Source organism: Chrysemys picta, chromosome 5 (assembly GCF_011386835.1).
Source record: "Chrysemys picta bellii isolate R12L10 chromosome 5, ASM1138683v2, whole genome shotgun sequence".
Classification (NCBI taxonomy): Eukaryota; Metazoa; Chordata; order Testudines; family Emydidae; genus Chrysemys; species Chrysemys picta.
The window spans coordinates 34,543,348-34,569,097 of NC_088795.1; the positions used below are offsets into that span (position 1 = coordinate 34,543,348).

Below are 25,750 nucleotides of genomic sequence, written 5' to 3' on the forward strand. Positions count from 1 at the left end.
TCTGTATCATCACATGCATGTAGAGCACAAGAACTCCTGTAGAGTGGCTTCATCATAAATTTAGGAGGAACCAGAATTGAGTTAGAACACTCCTGCTGTATGCTCCCTTTTTGTTAATGGCCCCTAGCTGTAGTGTCTGATCCAGTACCCATTGAGGTCCATGACAAAGTTCTCATTGACTTCATTTGTGTGGGATCAGACCCTTACTCTCCCTCTTGGATGATGGCATCCTTTGTTTACATTAGTGTTTCATTCCTCTGTATTTGGTGCTGGTGGAACATATTATTCTGAGTGTCTGTTTTAAGCCTTTGGGCATTTCCTCGAGATTTGTGATGATACTCATGCTGGTGTGACTGACTGGATTTCTTCAGTGTTTAGGTTGCTATAATCTCTGCTAGGTTTGAACAGTCATGTATTCATTTTATTATTCCTTGCTTTCAGCATAATTTTCCATTTTAACAGTCCATCCCAATGCACAAACATGAAATGTAATATCCCCCCCCAAAAAATCAGATGTTTTAATTTCCTTATAGTATACATGCATTTATTAGAGAATCTTGCAGTGAACTAATTTTAGTACAAAACACTTTCTACAAGAATCATTACATTTATAGAACACTAATAGCATTTTCAAATATTTGTTTAAACATTTCTTCCAAAAATTGCAAGTATGTAATAAAACTGCTGATTCTAAGGTAGAACTAATTTTCTTTTTTGTGTGTAGGTGCTGAGAATGTAGTATTTAGTTCCCAGAGCTTCACACATTATATAGAGAAATAACGGACCTTCCCACATGACGGCTAATCCAATCAAAGTATCTGGCTACTTTTGTGTAAACTCCAGGGAATCCTTGAACTCCACAGTTTTCACCCCAACTCACAATACCCCACACGTATGCCCTATTATTTGAATCCATACAGACCAAGGGTCCTCCTGAATCACCTTTACAGGAATCTATGGAACCATCAAAGGTACCTGAGGAAAAACACCAAGGCAAATGTGTTATATGCATGTTTTTCCTATTGTGAAGACTGCAGAACTTATTTTCTAAAATCATAGGTGGCCAAATTCTGCTCATTACAATAGCATAACATTCACTCGGTTACTAGACAGTAATTAAAGTTTTATACCAGAGTATCAGAGCAGAATTCAGTCCATTGTATTTTATATTGTTTCAAAAGTCATCTATAGAAAATGAACCAAAATAAGCACCAAACATCCTTTTTAAGTGAGTATAGTGGTTCTGAAAAATAGATCAAGTGTGAAGAATGTGAAAATACAATAATGCAGCACCATTACCACAGTACTACAGCATACCTATAACTTTAGCTGTTCTCTTAATAAGAGGACGTCTCCATGCCTATCAAAATGTGGCCTCCCTTCTGAATTTTCCCAAAAAGTGTCAGCTGTTGCTGATTGCGGTTGTGTGTTTTGTGATGCGGACAGTGAAGTGTGATGGCCAGCCACACAGTGCTTGATTATGCAACCCTTACTCATGCTGGTGGGTACATACTCTCACAAGTAGCAGTCCTCCATTCCAAAACCATATTGAAGGTTTGTGTTTGCTTTGGGGAGAGAAAGCTTCCCCTTTTCTTCTTGATGTCTAGGAAGTCGATAAGTTCTCTAAAAATTCATCTTTGATTAATATCTTAAGCTTTTATACTGCTGCCCATTGCTGCAATAGGTGACTGCCTTCCACGTAAAAGTACTATCAGTTGAAAAGTATGGCAGACCTAGGAGATAACACAGGACCCAATACCTTGCAGGCATCAGACTGAATTCTCTCACAGCTTAATTGGATCACTTTTCACTATTTTTTTTTTTTAAGCATTGCCTTTGTTTACTTAAATTCAAGGAGGGACAGAACCATCTGTCATGTTAATTGGCTACATATTAAGTTTAAGAAAGCTTGTGGCAATTCTTCTAGTAGCTTGAAGTTAAAATTTTGAATTCAAGGCTCTAACTTCAGCTTTTGGAATGGTCCCCTAGAGTGCTAATGCATTCTGACAAGGTTTGACCATTTCTTCTTTTAAAAAGTTGGTAACATCTTCCAGGGGACAAAGAATGATGGGTGGAAATGATCCAACAAAGTGCTTAAGCATACAAATAGTTAAATTACATTCAATGGGAATACTCATGTGCTTTAAGTTATACGTGCACTTAAGTACCTTTCTGAATCCAGGCCAAAGACAGTAAAGGCCAGATTTTCAATGGACAGTAGCCCACCTGTGCCCATAAATCTCTCACACAATTGGATGCTGAAATTTGCATGCATAATCACAGTAATTGCATGTAGTCATAACTGCATTTGCAAACATAGCTGTGTAGTTGTACATGCAAGTTGGTACTAAAAGTCTGCATCACTTTACAGCAGATCTAGTAAGAGCATTTTGGTTCCTTACCACTTTGCTAAGAGCTTCACTATGGTGTCTAGTTTACTGTATTTCAGGGTTATAAGAGAGCACTGGGTAGTAGGACTTCAGATATTCAGGGAGGTGGGTTTGATGATGATACCAGAAAGAAATAATAGTGATGAAATTACTTGCCTGCACATTCCATTTCGTCAAAAAAGCGCTCTTTATAGATATCTGAACAGTTTGGAAATAAATTAATGTTGCCCCATCGAAGAACAAATTGTTTGGTATAACCTAAAAAAGAAAAGAATAGAACCTTTGAATTTGAAATGCATTTTAGATACATTGTCATAAATCAAAAGTTTCATACTTGTTTTCCTGACTTAATATAACCTATTCTATTCTATACAATACATAATTTAAATGCATGCATACTTTCTCCATGTATGTAGTCAAGCACATCAGCCAGATAAAAGCAGTACTATTTAACTACAGAATCTCACACAGCAGTTACATTTTCTAACACATTTTTAGCTAATCCCAGATCTTGACCCTTCTAGTTGGTTTCCTCATTTTCTGTCGGTGCTTGCAATTTATAGACTACACAATATGACACACAGTGGTGGAATGCCTTTTGTATTGTCTGTGAGGAGGGGAATCTTAATCTAGGCAATCTCATTTAAGGGAGGACATTAGATATATCTGGGAATATCAGAATCCTTAAAGAACTAAATAGAGACCACACTCAAGACTTAATTTTGTTCAATTTCAGTCTGACACTTAAGGGGCCTCTAGATAAAACTGTCATGCTTTCCATTCTAGCTCTTCATCTTGGCTTCCTAAATGGACCAGCATCATAAATCCTCATGATCTTGTTCAGAGTAAACAACTCTTGTGATAGCTTGCAGTATTTTCAATGTTTAAATATTAGGAAACTTCTTTCCTCCTCCCACCTTTCCTATCTTTATTACCCCTCCCTCTTGATCTCTCTTACATCGTCCTTTTTCTTTTCTTTCTTTTCACAAGAGAAGGGTTGCTAGATGACTGAGTCACATCCTATCTTGTGGACAAACTGTTTTTTTGTCCCTCGACATTTTATAGAGCGTAGTCTCTTTTGTACCATTTTAATCACAGGCCACTTGTGATCAAAATGGAAATTGGTTTTCTAAGTGGAGTGTTACTAGAGGGTAATTTAATAGTAGCAGTTTTAAATGTAGCTTCCATGCCAGCCTTTTAATTCACCATATGCTATTAATCAACCTCTGTAATTCATGAGGGAAATGATCGCATCTTTGGCAAAAAGAATGCTCATTAAAAATGTCCAGTGTTTTTACACTCCTTGGAGGACTGGAGCACAGGGCAGCACCTCTGTCTGGCTGTGGTCCGAGAAGAGAAGAGTGATAAAGAAAACTAGGCGAATTCAAACTTTTCAGGATCCTTCCCTGTGACACACGTCCAGGTCTTTACCCCATGCAGATTGTCAAATAAGTGATCAAAATACACCATTCATCTGTGCAAATCAGTCAGTATGCAGAGTTTTACTTACTATTTTTCTTAATCCTGCCCCTCTCCCATCACTGCAGTACCTTGGCTGCCCAGCCTGGCTCTCCTTACCACCATGTTTTTTTTGCCCTCTTTCTCTTTCCCCTCTGTCCCATTCAGCTTTGCTCTCCCTTTATGTATTTCCTCCCCCTTCACTCCAACAATATCTTCCTCTTCACTTCAACCTTGAGTGCCTTCCTCACTCCAGATCAATTGTACAGTTATGTTTTTGTGTTATAAATAAAACAAATATGCTACAAATAGACATCTAACTAACATGACTTAGTTGATCACTTTACACGTATGTTGTATTCCTTCCCCACCTCTCTCCACACGTTTTTGTTTTGTTTCTTTATAAAATTTATTTAGATTGTAAACTTTTTTGGGACAAGTGTCTTCCTACCAGTTTGTACAGTACTTAGCACAGTGAGGTTCTGATCCAGACTTGAACCTTTGGAAACTACCATAGTATAAGTATCAGAGGGGTAGCCGTGTTAGTCTGAATCTGTAAAAAGCAACAGAGGGTCCTGTGGCACCTTTGAGACTAACAGAAGTACTGGAAGCATAAGCTTTCGTGGGTAAGAACCTCACTTCTTCAGATGCAAGACCATAGTATAAATAATTCATTATAAACTAAAAAAATCAAATACCGTCTGCTAGTCCCCAGCCGGAAACCTTGCATTGATGTCCAGATCTGAACAGATATTCTGACCAGGGAACACAGGCAGGTATGCTGTATGCTAGTGTGCATGGTTTTCCTTTGTCATTACTTTTCATCTCCAACAAAGCAATGTCATTCAGATAGTTTGAGGCATTATAGTTTTCATGGATTATCACTTGGTTTAATCTAAAAGTATCTATCTCTTGATTATAGACGATTGTATCTAATATTCCAGTCCATATCCGATACTGATTAACTCGACTTTTTCTGTAAAAGAAATGTCAGTTATATTTTGTTAATAAATACAAGCACAAATGTTAATTCTGGCTTGCAGTAAGTGTTATGCCATTTAGCAATTCATCAGCATTTCTGTAAAATAATAATAATACTACACACATTAAGTATTACTATCCTCTGACCAGGGCTTTCTGAACTGTATCAAATGTGGAGACAGATGCCACTTATTGTATAGTGATGTATCTGACATGGACAAATAATTTAATAGGCCAAAATGTATTGTTACCACTGCCTCAAGGGAAATACTAGGAGGACCGTGCTTCTCTGGTTGTGCCCCAGTACATAGAAGTACTGTTGTACAGACTCCTCGCTCCTAACCCCACTCTGGTGGGGGTATGCCCAGACCACTCCCTGGGCCAGAGTGGAGAGGATGTTGGGACCATCACTTCCTTCTCCCCATTCATCTGTGCACCCTTTGGGGAAACGTACACTCCCAAGGGGCACACACAGGGAATAGTTCCTGTTCCCCTCCTCCACACGAGGCCAGTGAAAGATTACAACTTGCCCTTTAATGCATGCTCTGCATTTGACATGGGCAACAGGAACTTTTTCTGTTACTACTCCAACCCCAAACATCCTGCCTTCTCTAATTCTTCTGCTGTAGGTTCTGTTTTCCTGCATCACCTATGCATTGTGTAACTCAGGATTTCATGTAAAATGTAGAAGAGAGACAAAAGTTGTCTTAATGCATTTATACATGTTATGGTCATTGAGCCCATGGGAGTTCTGCCATACGGTTTCAGTGAGAGCAGGGTCAGACCAATGACCCAAGAAACACCACCAATCACATCTTGCAAATTCTGATATTCTAATGCACAACTTGCCAGTTAAATTAAATGGTGACAAAATAAAGCTTACATTTGCCCTCTGTTGTTTTTCCACATGTAGGGGAAAGGAAAGGAGAGTTTTGATTCAAGGAATTTCCTGTTCATTTTTCAATCAGGTGTATGTGCAGGCTTTTGTTTTCCCCTCCCCAAATTCTCCCCACACCCCTGTGGAACCGATAGGAAATTCAGCTCCCAAAACGGCAGGTGCCCTGAAGAGATGTCCCACAGTAGATCATAATCCCCTTTATACCTCCCCTACTGATTTCCTTCCCCTCCACTGGCTGTGTACTAATGCTGCTTCAAGGAGTTTAGCTGCAGTAATCATAGGTTGGATTCCTGGGGTGAGAGTCTGTGCTGCACTTCAGAGGTGCAGCCAGGGCCGGCTCCAGGGTTTTGGCCGCCCCAAGCAGCCAAAACAAAAAACAAAACAAACAAACAAAAAAGCCGCGATCGTGATCTGCGGCGGCAATTCGGTGGGAGGTCCTTCACTCCCAGGCGGAGTGAGGGACCGTGCGCCTAATTGCCACCGAATAGCTGGACGTGCCGGCCCTCTCCGGAGCGGCCGCCCCAAGCACCTGCTTGAGAAGCTGGGTGCAGCATTGAACTTGCAGCCAAGGGAGAGTGGGGCATTATGCGGCTTTAAGACTAGAGGGAGCTGGCAACAAAACCACTTGGGCTGCAGGCCCTTGACTATGCAATTCCCTTCCTCAGGAATAGCAGACCTAACCTGACCACCTTCAGGACAAATTGCAAGATCCATCCTTTTGCCATAGCTTTTCCACAACCTATAACAAAGAGAAAAAGCACTCAAACCCTCTCAACTGTCTGCCTTTGGAAGGAGGGAAAGAAGAGTAATTTAGGAGAATCTGGAGGCTGCTCTACTTGCATGAGAACCATGTAGGAGAAGGCAGAATAGCCTTAAGATTTTCTTTAACTCACACTTGGCTTATCTTGCTCCTGAAAAGGAGAAGAGAATTCAGCTTTATAAGAAGACCACTGATTACAGAATTATGTAATTTGATACCATAGTGATCTTTGCTGTATAAATGCCTAGATAGACAGTATTAAAAAGCAGGAAAAGCTTTTCAGACATTCAGAAGGACCCCATCTGGAAATCCTTTATGGTAGAATCAGTGAACATGCTGAGGGGCTGAGAGAGCTAGAGGAAATCTGATGTAATGATATTGACTGGGCTGAATCTACCCAACAATGACACTAAGAATTTAGGAGCTGAGCACAGATATTGGTGTGCAGACTCCTGGGTTTTTGGTTTGTTTCATTATAGTAATTTTTGGTTTGCTGACTTGTGCAACTCTGTATTTTTTCCTCTATGCAATTGAGAGTCAGCAAAAAAGCAGATGAGAAGTACAAGAACCTATAAAATGTTTTCTGTACTTTGCAAGAAGCAAATTGTTCCAGAATGGTTTTTACCTGACACAATGTGCAGCAGTCAGAATCCAACAGCCACCGATATAAATTCCTCCACAGTTCACTGTACCACTACCCTCTCTAATTGCCACTTGCCAAGGGAATTCACCCTATAAAAAAAAATCTGCATGGTTCATGTGATAGGATCTGACCCTATATGATCAAATATAATATGTGACTGTATCATTAGGCACATTATTCAGGTTTTAATTCTGCTTTGACAGGATATTCTTTCTAACTACAGTATTTTGATAAATTATTTGCTCCAGTTTTTGCTGGTGTACCTTTACTACACCACGCACTCCGTAGTGCTGCATTATGAAACTCCAAAGTACAGTTTGCATCTCATTAAAATGGTGCAGTATAAAGCTTGTGCAGTTGTTCAAAATACTACTAGTAGTTTTACAGCTAGTATCTTTATTCTCTTATCTTAAAAAAAAAAGGGGGGGGGAATTAAATGCAAAAATCTTGGTTAAGAGTGCATACTGGAGCCAATCCTGTGACACACACTCAACTTCCTGTGAAGAAATAAACTTTCTACTCAAGCCTTAACCATTGCTTTTCCTGACATCTTTGGGTAAGTCTACACTTCAAGCCGGGGATGTGATTCCCAGCTCAAGGAGACATACTCACACTAGATCTGATCGTGCTAGTGTGCTAAAAATAGCATGCAGTTGTGGTGCCGCGATGGGCTAGCCACCCTGAGTACATGCTTGTGTGAGACCACAGGCATGTACTTGGGTGGCTCACGCTGGCACAGCTACATTCTATTTTTAGTAGGGCTGTCAAGCGATTAAAAAAATTAATCATGAGTAATCATGCTGTTAAACAACAATAGAATACCATTTATTTTAAATATTTTTGGATGTTTACTACATTTTCAAATATATTAATTTCAATTACAATGCAGAATACAAAGTGTACACTGCTCACTGTATATTTATTTTTATTACAAATATTTGCACTGTAAAAAACAAAAAAAATATTTTTCAGTTCACCTCATACCAGTACAGCAGTGCAATCTCTTTATCATGAAAGTTGAACTTACAAATGTAGAATTATGTACCAAAAAAACTGCATTCAAAAATAAAACAGTGTAAAATTTTTGAGCCTACAGGTCCACTCAGTCCTACTTCTTGGTCAGCCAATCACTCAGACAAACAAGGTTGGTTACAATTTGTAGGAGATAATGCTGCCTGCGTTTTGTTTACAATGCCACCTGAAAGTGAGAACAGGCGTTCGCATGACACTTCTGTAGCCGGCATTGCAAGGTATTTACAAGTGCCATGTGAATGCCTGCTCTCACTTTCAGGTGACATTGTAAATAAGAAGCAGGCAGCAGTATCTCCCATCAATGTAAACAAACTTGTTTGTCTTAGCGATTGGCAGAATAAGACGTAGGACTGAGTGGACTTGGCTCTAAAGTTTTACGCTGTTTTGTTTTTGAGTGTAGTTATGTAACCAAAAAAAACCCTGCATTTGTAAGTTACACTTTCACGATAAAGAGATTACACTTCAGTACTTGTATGAAGTGAATTGAAAAATACTATTTCTTTTGTTTATCACTTTTACAGTGCATATATTTGGAATCAAAAATAATATAAAGTGAGCACTGTGCACTTTGAATTCTATGTTGTAATTGAAATCAATATTGAAAATGTAGAAAAACATCCAAAAATATTTTATACACTTCAACTGGTATTCTATTATTATAAGTGCGATTAATCGCAATAACTTTTTTTGAGTTAATGGCGTGAGTTAACTGTGATTAATTAACTGCCCTAATTTTTAGCATACTAACTCAATCAGAGTAGCAGGGCTATGTCTCCTTGAGCTGGGAATCACACCCCCAGCTTGAAGTGTAGACTTACCCCTTCTGTTCAAAACTGCAATCTTACAAACTGATTAGATTTCTGCATTTATTATACTTTGAGACAATATTTCCATCAAGTACATCAAGATGCTGAAATGCTAAAGACAACAATGCCCATATACAACTTATCAGACTAGGTCACTTTTGTTGTTACCTTTGTAGCAGTGTTTCCTCCTATGATTCGCTTCCGTCGAGTTACTGGGTGGTTTGTAACACCACACTTTAACTGAGGCAACAAGGTCTTTAATGTTTTCCTTTCTTTAACAAAAAGGAAAGAGCATGTCATTTAAGGAACACATTATTTTTCATCAAAATGAGATTATTTTTTTTTAATAATTTGATTTCTATGGCCGTTCAGGGCAAGATTAACATAGGGAATTAGGCATCTGCCACCTAGTGGAATTCATAGCCGGCTGTTAGGTGCCTAGTATACAATGCACGGGTAGAATTAGGCACCCAAGAATGGAATCCACAAAAGCCAGCAAGCTGAGTCGGGGAGGTGGGGTTTGGGTTGCCTAAACCAGCCATTAGGACAGTGGTGGCCTTTTCCTGTCATGCCCCCGATTACCAGTAATGGAATCTGTCTGTGCCCCCCCCCCCCATTACTGCACAGTTGGCTCAGCAGAGGAGCTTGGTCTAAAGGTGGAGCTGGGGGTTGAACTAGAGCTAGAGAGGGAATGAGGACAGAGCTGGCCTGGGGGCGGAGTGGAGCTGTGGCCCAGAGTGGTGCTGTGGCCCGGCCCAGAGATGGGCTGGGTGGCGCTCCCTCCTCACCCCCTATGGGGACTGACCCAGGCCCTGCCATGAGCCCCCCTAAACATTCCTCCACGTGCCTCTACAGGGGTGTTCCCCACAGTTTGGGGACCACTGCATTAGGAAGTTCAAGGAGAGGTGTGTGGCCTGAGCTCCACCCCTCAAAAGGAGCTAGGGATCCAAATCCAGATCACAAGGAGGCACCAATTTGTGCTTAGGAATCATAGCTGTGAACACTCTCCTGAAGTTAGACACCGAAGCCGTTTCTTGCAGGAGGAGGTATTGGTGGCTGTGATCTGGTGCACAAGCTGCAATGCTGCTCAAATTTGGACCCGCTTCCCTTCCGTCATGATGGAGGGGAGGCCAGGCCAAATTTGAGTGGTGGTGTGATGCAACCCCGTGTGCCAGGTCACAACACCACTCACTCGAGAGTGATTTTTTTTTCTTTCAATTTGTGTACAAATCTGCACTGGCAAAAAAAACAAACAAAAAAATAAAACAAGACAAAACAACAACTCCCCCCTGTACCCCTACTAATTTGGGCCCTAGGAGTGTTAGGTGGCAACTGAGTGGCGGTTTTGTGAATCCCAATGAACGTTGGACCTAATGCCTAACTGCTAGTGAATCTGGCCCACAATTACCTCAGTAATTGTAGGAATTCAACACAGTAGAAACTGGAGACTGATTTAAATTTTTGTTGAAAATATGACATCTGTGAGATACTCTGCATGCTGGGTTCAGGACAAGAGTAACAAAGAATCTAGGGCCACAATTTCCTATGGCTCTTTTTGTTTTTAAAATCTTGTATAGCTTAGATCAGTGGTTTTCAAACTTTTTTTCTGGCAACCCAGTTGAAGAAAATTGTTGATGCCTGTGACCCAATGGAGCTGGGGCAGAGGGTTGGGGTGCAGGTGTGAGGGCTGGGAATGAGGGGTTTGGGTTGCAGGAGGGGGCTCCAGGCTGGGGGGGCTCTGGGCAGGGGATTGGGGTGTGGGCTTACCTTGGGTGGCTCCTGGTCAGCGGCACAGTGGGGGTGCTAAGGCAGGCTTCCTGCCTGTCCTGGCACCGCGGACCGCGCTGCACCCCAGAAGCGGCCAGCAGCAAGTCCGGCTCCTAGGTAGAGGCACACAAGCAGCTCCGTGTGGCTCTTGCCTGCAGGCACTGCCCCTCCCCCAGCTCCCATTGGCCGGGAACCGGGGCACAGCGCGGTGTCAGAACAGGTAGGGACTAGCCTGCCTTAGCCAGGCAGCATCGCCATCGGAACTTTTAACGGCTCCATCGGCGGTGCTGACCAGAGCTGCCGTGATCCAGTGCCTTACATTGCGTGATCCAGTACTGGGTCGCGACCCACAGTTTGAAAACCACTGGCTTAGATAAACAATGTAAATGCTTATTTGAAAAATGCCTGATTGCTTTGGAAAGTTCACCCTATGACATGGTATCCACCTAGGCTGGAGTTTTAGTGAAACTTACCTTCATCTATATTAGAATTTTGGACATGTTGTTCTGTAGTAAAAGAATGAAATATTAGTACCCAAATATTTACAAACATTTCAAGTTACCCTAGCACTTTTGTGTCAAAATAATGATAACATGTTATTTTCCTTAAAAAAACAACACAAATTTCATCCCAGTTCCTAGTGGATGTTGCTGTATATCACAATATCACCAAGTAATATGACGCTCTTTGGCCTTCTCTCCGTAAGAGTTCTGCAAATAACAAGCGGTCCAATTAATAAATGTACACCCCATTATTCAAGGTTAGAGGGGTATTTTGCATCTAAACTACCACATGCTGTCACTTTCCTCCCTTTCTTTCTTGTTTCACTTGAGTAATATCATCTGGTTCTCCTCCATTATGAGGCCCCCAAAAGTCATCGTTCTCTGACACCCATCTCAGGAAGTTTTGTGGAGCTCAAAGGAAGGCATGCAGCAGGGTTATTTTATATTTAGGTGGTGCGGTCGTGTGTGAAATGCTTCCTTTAGCCTGCTTAATGGGGAGATTTGGCACATATGAAGTTCCTTTACTGGACTTGATCCTCCAAGTTTTATTCAAACAAAACATCTACTGAAATCATTATTGATTTTGGCTACATAAGGGCTGAAATGAAAGTGCTTTCATTGTTGGTCCTATACCATAATAGCAGAAATGTTGCAGGTCAAGATTAAATGGCTAGTTGCTATGGAGATCTTTGCACAGTCTATAATTAAGTATATAAAAATAAAAAGACTTCAAAATATTTTGATCTTGCATTTTAACCTTTGCATATGAACACTCTGGGAATAAAATACAAAAACATCAATATACACCAAATTCTCTCTCTCACAGACACACATATGCAAATACTCCCCACACTTGTACAGCATTGAGTAGGGAAATATTTTTTATACTGCAGTGAGTGAAATGACTATAAATATAAATATACATAAATTAATAGAACATAAAAACATTTGCCTGGAATGTTTAGCTTTGTCTTTTGCTCATGTAAGGCTAAAACACAAAACCATCAGTATAGTTTGAACATGCTGGTTTGCTGTACATTGTACCAGCGAGAAAGAGTTTCCAACTCTACCGTTTGCTGATTTTGTAGAAAGCAGTTATTTAACTAGATGTTCGGATAGCATTGGAAAAGTCTACTTGCCTTGACTAAATCATTTATTTATTGATGGACGAATAAAATACTGTTAATTTCTTTATCATTGTCATAGATGGGTGAGTATGTTTTATGACTCTGCTACTAAATTTTGTTGGTGATTTTCCAAGGTTGTATTACATATGGCTGCTGGGAAAAATGCCCTGATTATATGAATCAAGAGTCTTTTTGTTTTTATTCAAAAGAAATATAGTCTTTTCAGAATACACTATGCATAACCTGAATGTGAAGCTTCGGCCTGATTAGACTATTTCACTACAACAAAACCCACAGTCAAACAAAAGACGGGTAAAGATGAGTCAGTCGACAAGACACTGTAGAACAGTTTATCAATCCAAAATGCAATTAAAGATAGGAATGTTTGGACAAATTATACACAAATAAAATACATAAATGTAGGATTAATAGCTAGAAGGATGTGCTCCCAATTTTCCACTCCTTCAAGTTCAAGCTTCTTATCATCCAAGCACTTAGGTTCTGCCCTCTCCGCTTATTCTCTCTTATCTCTTATTTGTCGTTTCCCAGTTGCACCATCTGCTCTAACTGCTAATCTGTCCTGTTCTCCTAAATTCATATTTGTGCTTTTCTCCATGCTGCCCCTTATATTTGAAACACCCTCCCTCCACAAATCGGTAAAGACACAATCATCTCCTTTTAAATCATTCCTAAAGGCATTCTATTGCAGTTTACTATAAATCAGCTAGCTAATAATGGCCAGATCACAGGCAAAACACCCTTCACAAAACCCCAATGCTTTAAACAATTTGGCACCATCAAGTTGTGCATATAACTACTCTGTGTAACCACATAAACTTCTCCCCGTTACCCTCATCCTATATCCCTCTTCCTTGTTGTCTGTCACACTCACTTGTCTTAACAATGTGTCTGTAAAACTGTGGTGTCCCACCTTTTTACACCCAAGATCACTTTTTGAATTTAAGGGCAACCCAGGATGTGCCCTGCCGTGCTCACTCCATCCCTGCCCCTCTCCGTTGCTCGTTCTCCCCCACTCTCACTCACTTTCTCCGGGCTGGGGTAGGGGATTGGGTTTTGGGAGAGGATGAGGGCTCTGGGCTGGGGCTGAGGGGTTCTCAGTGCGGAAGGGCGCTCTGGGCTGAGCCTGGGGCAGAAGGTTGGGGTGCTGGGGGGCCAGGGCTGGGACAGGGGGTTGGGATGCAGGGGGTACAGGGTGCTGGCTCTGGGAGGGGGCTCAGGGCTGGGGCTTGGGGTGCAGGAGGGGGTTCAGGATGCAGGAGGGGGTATAGGGTGCTGACTCTGGGAGGGGGCTCAGGGCTGGGGGTTGGGGTGAAGCCTCCTGCCAGGCAGCACTTACCTCTGGCGGCTCCTGGTTGGTGGTGAACAGTGGCTGCCGCTAAGGCAGGCTCCCTGCCTACCCCGGTTCCACGCCGCTCTCGGAAGGGACCAACACGCCCCTGCGGCCCCTGGGAGAAGCGGGGGACACATGGCTCTGCTCACTGCCCCTCTCTGCAAGCACCACCCCCACAGCTCCCACTGGCCACAGCTCTCCATTCCCGGCCAATGGGAGCTGCGCGGGCCAGGCGCTTGCAGGCAGGAGCAACGAGAGGAGGGAGACCCCACCCCCCACCCCCGGGGCCACGCTGGCCGCTTCTGGAAGCGGCGTGGAGCCGGAGCAGGCAGGGAGCCTGCCTTAGCGGCAGCCCCACTACACAGCCTGAGATTGCGATCGACTGGGAGATCCTCTAGGATCGACCAGGAGATCACGATCGACCAGTTGGTGACCATGGCTGTAACTCTTCAGATGTGTTTTCTTATGTGTTTGTACAATACCTAGAACAATGGGATACCTATTCCTCTGCGGAAACCACAACAGTACCAGTAATAACTATGGCTCAGATTCTCAAAGGCATTCAGGCACCAAATTCGCATTGATTTCCATGGAGACAGGTGCCCAAATACCTTTGTGGATCTAGCTTTCTGATATAAACTGAATTTGACTCCCTTTCACCACCTGTTAAACAAATCTAGCATAACTGGTCTAAAATTTCTCATGGATGATCCTCCATCAGAAGAGAATTTAGGGAAAGTTCGTCCATGACATGGCAACCAGGTAGGAAGTGGAGCTTTAATCAAACTGACCTTCATTCATACTGGAAGTTGAGGTGTCTTCTTTTTGTTCTGTAATAAAATAATGGAATATTAGTAGTTTAATGTTTATAAACATTTTAAATTGCACTATCACTTAAACATATGTTTGTGTTAAAAAGATAGGTTTTTTAAAAATGAAAATATATTGTTCCATACATTATTAGAAATACTTTTTCATCCCAGTTCTTAGTAGATATTTCTCTAAATTATAAAATCTCCACATAATATGACACTCTTTGGCTTTCTCTGCTTAAAAGTAGTATGCAAATAACAAGTGGTCTAATTCATATGTATGTGCTAAATACACCACTAATCAAGATTAGAGGGGCATTCTGCATCTAAACAATTACATCCTGGTATTTTCCTCCCTTTCTTTTTGGTTTCCTTCAAGTAATCTCCTCCTCCACTATGAATCCCCCAAAATTCATCATTCCATGACACCCATCTCAGGAAGCTTTGTGGCACTCAAAGGAGCAGTATGTGGCAAGGTTATTTTAAATTGTGATGGTGTATTTGTGTACATTGACGCGTTCATCTACCTAGGCTGCAAGCAGAGTTCAAACAGTCAGAGCAAACCGGATGTTCTTCCATGAATAAGTCTCACTGCTTCCTGTGTGACGTCCATGTCTTGCTAATGGGTGCAAAAATGTCTTTGTTCTAAGACAAAGGTCAGGATCTATCAAATTTATGTACTACCTATATTGCTATACAGGTCAGAAGCCCAGACTCTCATGCAGGCAGACTTGGAATGGCTAGAGGCAATCTATATGTGCTGTCAGTGCTAAAGCCTGAGCATAAAGTGGTTTGTCTTTGTGTGAAATGCCATACTCTCACGGAGATCTGACCTTCCTTCAATCTTTCATCATATTTGAAAAGCCGCATTGCATATGCTTTGGCAATGTCTCCAGGATGGACAAAAAAAACCCCAGCACACTATGCTCTCAAACTCTCCATTGACGCACAAAGGGCTGCGTTCTCCGACCTTACCTCATGCTGTCTGTGGGACCATCCCAGAGATTATTGGATTTGCGGGATTGAGCCAGATCTGGGAACTTCATTACATGATGCCTGGTGTGATGCCATCAATTGTGGTCACTCTGGCTGGCATAACAGTCCTCAGCAGACTATGTGCGTTTGTTTGATTATTTGAGTTCTGTGTTAAATGACTCCTTTAGCCTGGTTTTGGGGGTATTTGGATCATAATGAAATAAATAAAATGTTCCCTATTGGACCTTAACCTTCAGGCTTTATCCAAACAAAACACACATTGAAATAAATGGGAATTTTGATAATTGGGACTTCCATTTGCAGGTCTTGTACCACAGTAGCAGTAGTGTTGCGGGTCATGATTAAATGCTAATTGATGTGGAGAACTTTGCACAGTGGCAGTCTATAATTAGCATATAAAAATAAAGACTTCAAAATATTTACCTTGAATGCTAGCCTTTGAATGTGAATGTCCTGGGAATAAAACACAAAAACATCAATTTATATTAAATTCTTGCTGTCCTTCTGAAACACAAATGCAAATGCATACTTGTACTGCACTGCACTGAGAAATATTTATTATACTAGAGTGACTGAAATGCCTGTAAATACACACACACACACACTCAACTATAAATAACAGAAGACCAAAATATTTACCTTGAACTTTTGGCTTTGGCTTTTGCTCACCTAAGAATAAAGCACAAAAACAACAGCATAGTTTGAACACACTTCTTTGCTGTACATTGTTCCTGCAACAAAATATGTCTTAAATTTACTTTGTAAACTTTTCAGGCATGTCTTCCTATGTGTTTGTACAGTGCATAGGACAATGGGATGCCCAGTGTTCTGTGGAAACCACTACAGTACAAATAATGACTATGGCCCAGATCCTGAAAGTATTCAGGCACCTAACTCCTATTGATTTCCATGGAGATAGGTGCCCAAATACTTTTGAGGACTGATCATCTGTCCTCTTCTTCACGACATCTTTGTTCTTTCTTCTATGCTGCTCCTCTAACATCCTCCCTCAACTAATCTGTAAGGATACAACCATCTGCCTTAAACCCTTCCTAAAGCCCCACTTCTACTTCATAGTTTACTAGAAATCAGCCACTGTATGATGGCTGGATGACAGGCAAAACACTCTTCTCAGTACCCCAATGTTTTAAAATAATTCGGAACCATCAAGTTGTGTATATAGCTACCCTGTGTAAACACATAAACTTCTCCCTGTTACCTTCATCTTATCTCCCTCTTCCTTGTTGTCTGTCAAACTCACTTGTCTTAAATTTAGATTGTAAACTCTTCAGGACAGCTCTTCCGTTATGTTTGCACAGTGCATAGAGAAACACACTGTCCGATTCCCTTTGGACACCACCATAATACAAATAACACAGTGATTAGCTTTCTGATATAGACTATATTTTGACTCTCTTCCTTCACCTCTTAGATAAATAAAACAAAATTTGTCTGAAGTTTCTCATGGATAACCCTCTACCAGAAGAAAATATTTAGAGGTAATCAGATAAGGGAGACGACCGTGTAAGAGCTAGAGTAAGAGAGAGTATAACAAGCTTAAAACAAAATAAAACATTTTTTGAAGAGTGGACTGGTAGTACAGACAGGCTACATTAATATTTAGTTGGATTTCTCGTGGGGCTATTGGGATGAAATACTTCCACCAGTCCTACCCATTCCCCAGCCATGGATCTTTGGCACAACCAGTGGCTCTTTGTAGAAAATGGGGGGAATGGTACAATATTCCAGATGCAAATGACATTCCCTTCCAATGAAGGTCCCCAGGGCATAATCTGTTTCCCCAGCCCCTTACTTGTCTTGCTTTTCCTCTTCTTCTAGAAGGAAGAGGAGCAACAGGGTGTAATGCAACAGAAACCATTAACATAACATTATTACAAATGTTTGCATAACTTTTTGGAGAGTAGTGCATTTTCTTTGTTTTGCAAATCAGTTGCATATTTTAAAATGTAGGAATTCTTTATTCTCTAGTTTAAACTGACTGGAACAAAGAAGATAAATCTATGAAAGTTTAACCTTCACAGCGAGCTTGAGATTCATCCTCTCCTGCAAGGCAGTCCAGTTCCCTGTTACAGAGGTACTTAGTTGGGATACACACATCGGAGTTACAATGGAAACTGTTGCCTTTGCATGCTGTAACAAAAAGAGAACTCAGTTTGTATGAGATGGGGTCAAATGATTCACCAACCTCACCACTGTAGGATACCTAATGAAACTTAACTACAATGCAGCCATAATTATGACAAAAGTAAAATGTTCATTAATATGTAATGGACCCAGACACTGGATACATAAAGCAAAATGGATGCTATCAATGCTGTAGACTCCCCATTTTCCAACTTTAAAATGGAGTGTCAACTTTTCAGGCTTTCATCAATTTAGTGCTGTAATTCTCACATTTTTTGAGCATGACCCATTACCTGTTTTTTTTCCAGAACTTTTGCCACACACAAACTGAGCCAAACACCAACCCACCTTTCAGTCTTGTTAGTGTTCTTGATGATTTCAATGGGAATGTAGAGGGTTCTACATCTCACGAGATTAGAGCCAACATTTTCAAAAGTAGGAGCCTAAAAGTTAGCCTTCTAAGCCCATATTTAGGCACTTACATGATTTAGGAGCATAAGTTCTATTGACTGCAATGCTTTTGAACTTCCTACTGGGAAGTGGCTAAATATAGGATTAAGAACTGAACTTTAGGCTTGTATTGTGAAAATGTTGACCGTGGCCCTTAATTACCGTCAGGCACTCCTCTATTGGGTGAAACATTCCTATAAATTCAGGTATCTGGCTTTCTTCTCTATTATCACAAAAATGTGATACATTTTGAACAGCAAAGCCAATGCTTTGCCAGGTTTTCTTGACTTACTTTATATTCTCCCATGCAAATCTATATTCAGGGATTTTTTATTTAATGGAAAAGCCGATGGTTCCTTAATACCAGTATAGGCTTGGGGAAGACTGCATTTGACATCAGTAGGCTTTGGATCAGGGCCAGACTGATGAAAAACAGCGCTAGTCACATGAACAAGCACTCCTTGGCGTAAATCCTTTCATGCACAAACTTTGGGGTCAAGAGGTCTGTTCCTCAGGTGTTCCGTAGTTTAGCATCATCTTTGAACTTTAGAAACTTGATTTAAGTATTGTAAATATAATTTAAATACCATGTGAAAGGGTGAGATTTTGTTAATGACATTTAGAAAAATCTGATTTTTATCTACACTTTCCTTGCAAATGTTATGTACCTTGTAAGAATGTCAGGACAGGGACCTTGGCTTCACGCGTCTTACTATTAGTAAGCACACTTTGGGTGCTATGATAAAAATAAAAAGTAATAACTGAGACTGGCAAATACTTTAAAAAACCCATGTGTATATGTTAGATTTTTATTTAAAAATTACCTTTGACTGTGTTTGAAACTCTTTTTGTTCACTTTCTGGGAATATTCATGCGAATGAATTTACCAGCAGGAACAATCACCAAAACAGCAAAATTAACATTATTTGGGGAAAGAGAATTTTGAATTTGTAATCATCAGTTCTGGCATCTGAAATCCAATTTCTAAATGTATGCTCATCTAGTCAGATCACTGTTCCCTGTTTCCAGTCAAAACAGATGGAATTTTAAATACTGAACACAGTGACTGCTCAGGAACAAACTACAGGCAAAGATATTACTCTGTGAATAATTTATTATAAGTAATAACTTTGAGAAAATCTTAATTGGCTTTACGGACAATTTGCTAACAGAAAAAACATGTAAACTTGTTGAATTATTTATTATTTGCCCATCTTTAATAATCCATTTTCAGTCCAACTAGCCACACTTTTTCATTGGTCTATGATTCTTTATATTAAATAGTAAACTGTTATATTAAAAGTTTCCTAAAAATCTTTATTCTCTTTGTCCTAATACTAATAGATCATCCACGTGATTCAAGAAGTAAACAGGTGCCTAACTTTTCTTGCGTAACTGTAATGAAGCTGTAGTATTGTCACCTTAGAAAGTTGAAAGACCTTTCCCTCAATGGGATTGAAATGGACTGATAATGCCTTATAACTTTAAAGATTGTTTGAAAGTTTTCTATTGTATTACTGTACATAACTATGAGACACTTTAGAAGGGAGAACTACTATTACCTTTACAACATATTTCATCACTTAGGTCTCCGCAGTCATTGATTCCATTACAGGTTTCATGTAAAGGAATGCATTTATTGTTGACACAACGGAATTCAGTTGATAAACATTCTGCAAAGCAGGAAGAAAAATACAGTTCTTATTTAACTTTCTACATCATCAGAAACATACAAGGAAAAATTTTGTTTGTTTATTTTATTTTTCCAACAGTTGGGCCACAGCCTTCTTAGGGCCTGATCCAAAGCCCAGGAATCTATTCCTTTATTTCTATAGGCTTTGCATCAGGCCCTCAACATGGCCTTTTCTCTTCCCCCATCCAACTTCCAGCAACTTGGCAAAGGGGATCTTCATTTCTCTTTGTTAAAGACTAAGATGGAGATGCCATTTCAGACCCACTGCTAGGTGGTGCATGTGAGTAATGTGGTGTACACTCTTCTTCTGGAAGGAGATTCATCATATTTTAGGTGTCTCTACACTCTTGCTTTTGCCATTGGATCAAAGACAGAGAAGCTCTATCTGTACTCCTCCTTTGACCAGCTGCATCTCCCACTGATGCTACCAGAGCAGCCAAAGAAAGCCCAATTATTGCTAATTTCATTACATAGAATATAAAACTATGAAATGTTTTAAACAAAAACATGGTTTAGTTTACACCAATGCAGGAATTAAATTGGAACCAATGATATAAGGTGCTGAGCACTTTGCAGAAACACTAGCAATTCACATAATCGGGCTCTTGGCTGGTACCAGGCTACTGGGTTCTTAAATTTTCTGAAATGCATTACACAGTCATCCTGGACAGAGTGATGGCTAGAAGGATGCCACTGGCCACCCCTCCAGCTGATCAGGGAAAGACAGGATTTACTAGAGATGGCACAAGTTGCCCAAGAAAAGGATTTCAAGCAACATTTCTTCAGCTTCAGGGCCTTTGCTAGGCTTGGAGGGGGAAGGAAGTTGCAGGCACAACATTTTGCTATGTTTTCTTGTGAAATTTTACTCCAAATATTTTATGAAAGAAGATGAATTATTTTCCTTGTTGAACTAACTAAAGGCTGAAAATTATTTTAAAGACTATAAAATGTGACTACAGTTAGAAGCGTCGGTGCCTGTGGTAGGCTAGAATGCAAATTCCTAATTGGATGCCGTGTTTAAACTGAAAAACCCTAAGTAGAGTGTTTAAAAAAAGACATATATTTTACCAACCTCTATATTCTTTATGGCACACAACACTAGCAAAATCCTCGTTACTATTAATATTTGATCTCTTGCTTAAAGTACATTCCGCCAGGCTAGTCTCTAGCCCGCTGCAAGTAGTACGAAGACATTGAGATGACGTTAAGGCAGATTCTGGGACTTCGAATGTCTTTTTGTGATGTTCAGCTCCTCTATGAAGATGCAAATAAAAAAAATCATAATATATTATCCTTGCACAGAGAATGATCCATATTCAGTTACTGTGTAGCAGTGACTTGATTTCCCTCCTGTACCATGAAGGTAAAGGTTTTTAGGACATAGCTGAGAAAAATAAACACACATCAACTCCTGACAACATAAAAAGGTGCTAGGTAGGCACACTGCATGAGTTTTTTGGAAACAAAATGAGGGCCTCATCCTGCAAATCGTTCCTCACAGTGTGCCCGTGTGCAGCTCCATCAAAGTCGGTGGGGGCCAGATCCTGAAAAGTATTTAGGTGTCTAACTCCCATTGATTTCAGTAGAAGTTAGGCACCTAAATATCTGGGTCTCTGCATGGCCACAGGGGTCTGCTCATGTGGAACAGCGTGTAGGTCAGACCTTTATTTGTGGGTGGATTCTAATGATGCAGAATTATGATGCTAAGCACCCTCAATTCCCATTAAAGTCATGACAGGTTCATGGTGCTGAGGACATTGCCGGATCATGCCCTTAGTAAGAATAAGTTATAAACCTTAGTAACTGCCAGAGTTCCTCCAAATTGTCTAATCTTCCTGACCAAGAGAACGTCAACAACCAAGATGTCTTTAAAAACATCCTGCAACTTTGCTCTTGTTCCAAATGAGATTACCCTATTCATCTCATTTGTATCCATATTTTTACTTTATTAGTGCCCTATCATTCATGCAAGAAATCTACATCAAGTAAATAAGGAATCAGAGAGTTTATGGCTATGTCAGGCATGTAAGCCCCATCTAGGACTGAGTGTTCTGTCTCTGCACAAGGCTCAGCCCATGCTGTCTGAGGAGTTAAAGACCAGGACTGGGAATTAAACCCCAGTTTCATAGGGATGCTGTGGGGCACTCCAGCAAGATGTCCAGCCCTCACACATGTTTAGATTGTCACTTGGCCCTACGTGGCCATGTAAGGGAGTACAGAAGAGTAAGGCTGGCTCCTTACATGTCTGCCTGGATCATGAGTCTGGGCACAGAGTGGAAAACAAGCTCTGTAGAGCTGCTCCTTTGCCCTGTGACAAAGTGGACTGAGTGGTGGTGGAGAGGGCAGGGAGTGGGTGGTGGCTTGGCTCCAGCCCCCAATATTTTGACCAGTGTAGCATAGCTGGCAGGAGTGGGAGAAGTAAGCTGTGCCCTGTAAAGGGCTGCAGTAAATTATTTCCTCTCTGAGTTACAATTATTTCCCAGAGCTCTTTCTGGGGTGGCACATCTGCAAATTGTCCCTAACATAGGGCTGAGAGAAAATTCCCAATCTAGCCCACAGTTAACGGTATTTTAAATAAAAATGCTTATGATTTGAATATAAAGTGTGTAACAATTATTCATAATATACTAGATTATCAGGATAGAAATCTCTTGGCTTTTACTCTCAAATGACGAATTACATAGTCTTTATGAGAAGATTACAGTAGATACACTCTCCATGACTGTCCAATCACATAACTGTCCACAGGTGGGCCACAAGAAAGCAGGAGTGCATTTTCATAAACATTGTGATTATCTATATGAACCCCCTACACACACAAAAACTTACGTTTTAAAACCAAGATGTCTGCAGACAACATTTGCTTCATTCATACTCCACTTACTGTTACATATAAATAACTTCTCAGTATGATTCACAAGCTTTACTTGAATAAGACCCTCTGATTCTGAATCTGCATAGTCCAAAGAAACTTCAAATTTTTCTAAAAAAAAAATTTGCAAAAGTGTATCAGATGAAAGACACCCACAGCAATAAATATGTCATTATTTTACAACCTCTAGATAAGTAACATTCATATGGACTGGAAATGCATCAGTGGATAGGGCACTAGATTGGGACTCAAAGCCCTGGGTACTATTTCTGACTCTTCTGCTGACTGACTTTGTGATCTTGGGCCAGTCACTTCATCTCAATATATTGCAGTTTCTCCTTTCAGTAAAATGGGGATAACGATTCCCACCTTTGTAAAGTGCTTTGAGATCTATGGAGAAAACTTTCCATAAAAATGCTGGCTCTTATTATTATTTATGAAATACCAAAAATTATGGGACTTCTCATAACACAGACCTGACACTTTGGGCCAAGGGCCAGATCCTGCTCCCACTAAGTTAATAATAAAGCTCCAGTTGTCTACAGTGGAAGCAGGACTGGGCTGCCAGGAACAGAAGTGCATGTAGGTAGGCGGGTCTGTCAATTATTTGATTTTTTTATGAGTATCAACAAATACTGCCTACTTTTAATTTCTTTTCTTTTGCCTACTTTCAATTACTTTTATTTTGCCGCTGCACATTTTACAATTAAACATTTACAAATAAATGACCAGGCTCTCTGAGAGTAAAGAGTTAAGCATTCACCATCCACCTAACATTGACTGACATAGTTTAGGGAAAGGATATTTCAGTACCTGAAGGCGTGCACTTTGCTTTACTCAGAAACTTCTCGTGTGGGTGCTGGCATTCATAGGCCTTTAGCTGACAATAATTTTGGAATGTCCTTCCATTGGTAGAACAAACCCAGGTGACATTCCTTGGGCATTGGTAGGGAAGCTTGCAAATACAACTTCCTCCAACACATCTCTGCCATGGGTGACAGAAAACTTTCTTACAAGCGTTATGTGTGTACTTATTATTTAAGCATTCTTTTATCAGGAATGTCTCTTGCTGATTTGACTGAGATAGCTCTTCATCTTCAGAGGCTCTGTGCTGCAAGACATGAAATCAAAAATCAAATAAGATTAAGTAGCAAATCAGCTGATATATAGGGCCCAGTCCAATGCCAACTGAAAACATTGGGAAGTCCCTCCATTGATTCCAATTGTGTGTTCGATCAGGCCCATCACTAGCTTATTCCTTGTATATTTGCTGTCTTCTGTGTGCAACAATGAGGTGTTTCACTTCAGGTGTTTGCAGTAGTATCCTTGGTCACTCCACCTTTCTTATTTCTTATTTTTCTAGGGTTTGATTATCCCTCTTCTCTTTCTTTTTGGATGTTTCATGAAGGATGAGCTCTGCTCTCTCTGATTTCCTTCAAACAGTCCTTGACTTTTCAGCACAGCAGATTATAGAATTTTTAAACAAACTCAAATACTGGTGTCGTAGACAGTGGGATTTACAGTAAATTGTAATTAAAAAGTCTGCAGCTGGAGGCTTAGAAACAGATGTTCTTACTGGCCTAATCTTGTTTGATTTTAAAAGTAACTTGCAAATATTTTTAAAGAGCCACAGGTAAGCAAACAATAAAGAAAGAAACATGAATCTACACTTAACTTTTTGATTTGGTTTAGGTCGAATGAAGTGACAATTATTTATAACAACCCCTTGGAAACTTGAAAATGCAAAGCCTCTGATTTCATCACAAAGAAAGTGCTTTTATTGGCTTGTTATTATTTAAGAAAAAAAGAATGTTGAAGCATAAAAGTTGCATGTAGGGAATTTGCATGCAGAAAAAAAGATAAACCAAAGGGACTATCAACCTTGAAGGTGTCCATTAAATCAATACAACTCAAGTCTAAAGTACTAAGAGTGAAATCCTGACCCCATTGAAGCTGATGAGTGTTTTGTTGTTGACTTCAGAGGGGTCAGGATTTCATCCAAAAACTTTACCCTGTTTTGTAACCATATTACATACTTCCTGCTATTCTCAGCCCAGTAATCAATTCAGTTAAATTAATTATGCCTCTAAATGTACAGACAAAACTAAGAGCCAGATCCTGCAGTCCTTATTCTGGCATAACTCCCATTACTCCACTGTAAATTTTTCCTGAATATAAACTGAATGAGGACTGCAGGATTTGATTCTCTAGGGTCCCAATCCTGCAACTGAATCAGGATAGGCAGACCCCTGGACCCCTTCAGAACTCCTTGCAGGACTGGGCCTGGGATTATAATTGCAGTATTTTTTCTCTAAAACCTCCTTTTCAGAAGCCTACTGACATACATTCCCAATTACAGTAATTACATGAAATAAAAATGCATGTCACATTTCAAGTATTCAAGTTTGGATTAAAATAACTGCATCGGTACCATTACAGGAAAACATTTAAAAATGAAATATTTTCACCAGTTATTATTTAAGACAAACTTACAGAGGAATCATCTTGTTTAAAATAAATTCTTACCTGTAATCCACAAAAGAAGAAGCATAAAAAAACCAAGAGAACTAGTAATATTTTCATGATGAAGAGTTTTTCTCTAGCTAGCTAGAGGAATTTCTCTGTGTCTGATTCTTTTTAGCCTTAGGTATTTGTCTGTGATTAATTTTTAACCATTAGTAAAATATTTAAAAAGGTTGTTTAGAAATAAAGTGCAAGAACCTCTAGATTTACAGATAATTTTGAACTCTTCATAAGGATCCTGTCTCAATCCAACGTTTTTTACCGTAACTGCAATACAAGATAACAAAAGTAAAGTCTTTAAAGTAAATCATTAAAAGGAGGATCCCATTAGGAGTTTATTTTTCTATGCCCTAAGTCACAATCATTGGTTCCACTGCTGACTTTTGCCAAAGAATACCATTGAAATGCTCAGGCTGCTTCCATTGCTTCCACACTAGTTAATTGTTTATGTATGTGCCTCCTTTGAGTTATGTGCCTCCTTGGAGCATAACAGACAAAATGCAAGAACACCAGGATGTACTGAGTACTGTATTTTCCTATTTC

The 25,750-nt window shown here is 40.1% G+C and overlaps 1 protein-coding gene across 1 annotated transcript; it reads right to left on the minus strand.

Annotated features, from left to right (window-relative positions):
* Positions 1-522: 522 nt before the first annotated feature.
* On the minus strand, positions 523-25,750 carry CFI (complement factor I). The gene is made up of 15 exons (XM_005287917.4): positions 25,211-25,750; positions 23,498-23,795; positions 22,642-22,795; positions 20,885-21,066; positions 19,682-19,792; positions 17,559-17,675; positions 16,164-16,193; positions 15,948-15,977; positions 14,508-14,546; positions 11,209-11,241; positions 9,137-9,240; positions 7,113-7,219; positions 4,547-4,824; positions 2,547-2,648; positions 523-975 (listed from the first exon to the last, which is right to left on the minus strand). Exons 1-15 carry the CDS (start codon positions 25,265-25,267, stop codon positions 758-760), a joined length of 1,860 nt encoding a protein of 619 aa, XP_005287974.1. The 5' UTR covers positions 25,268-25,750; the 3' UTR covers positions 523-757.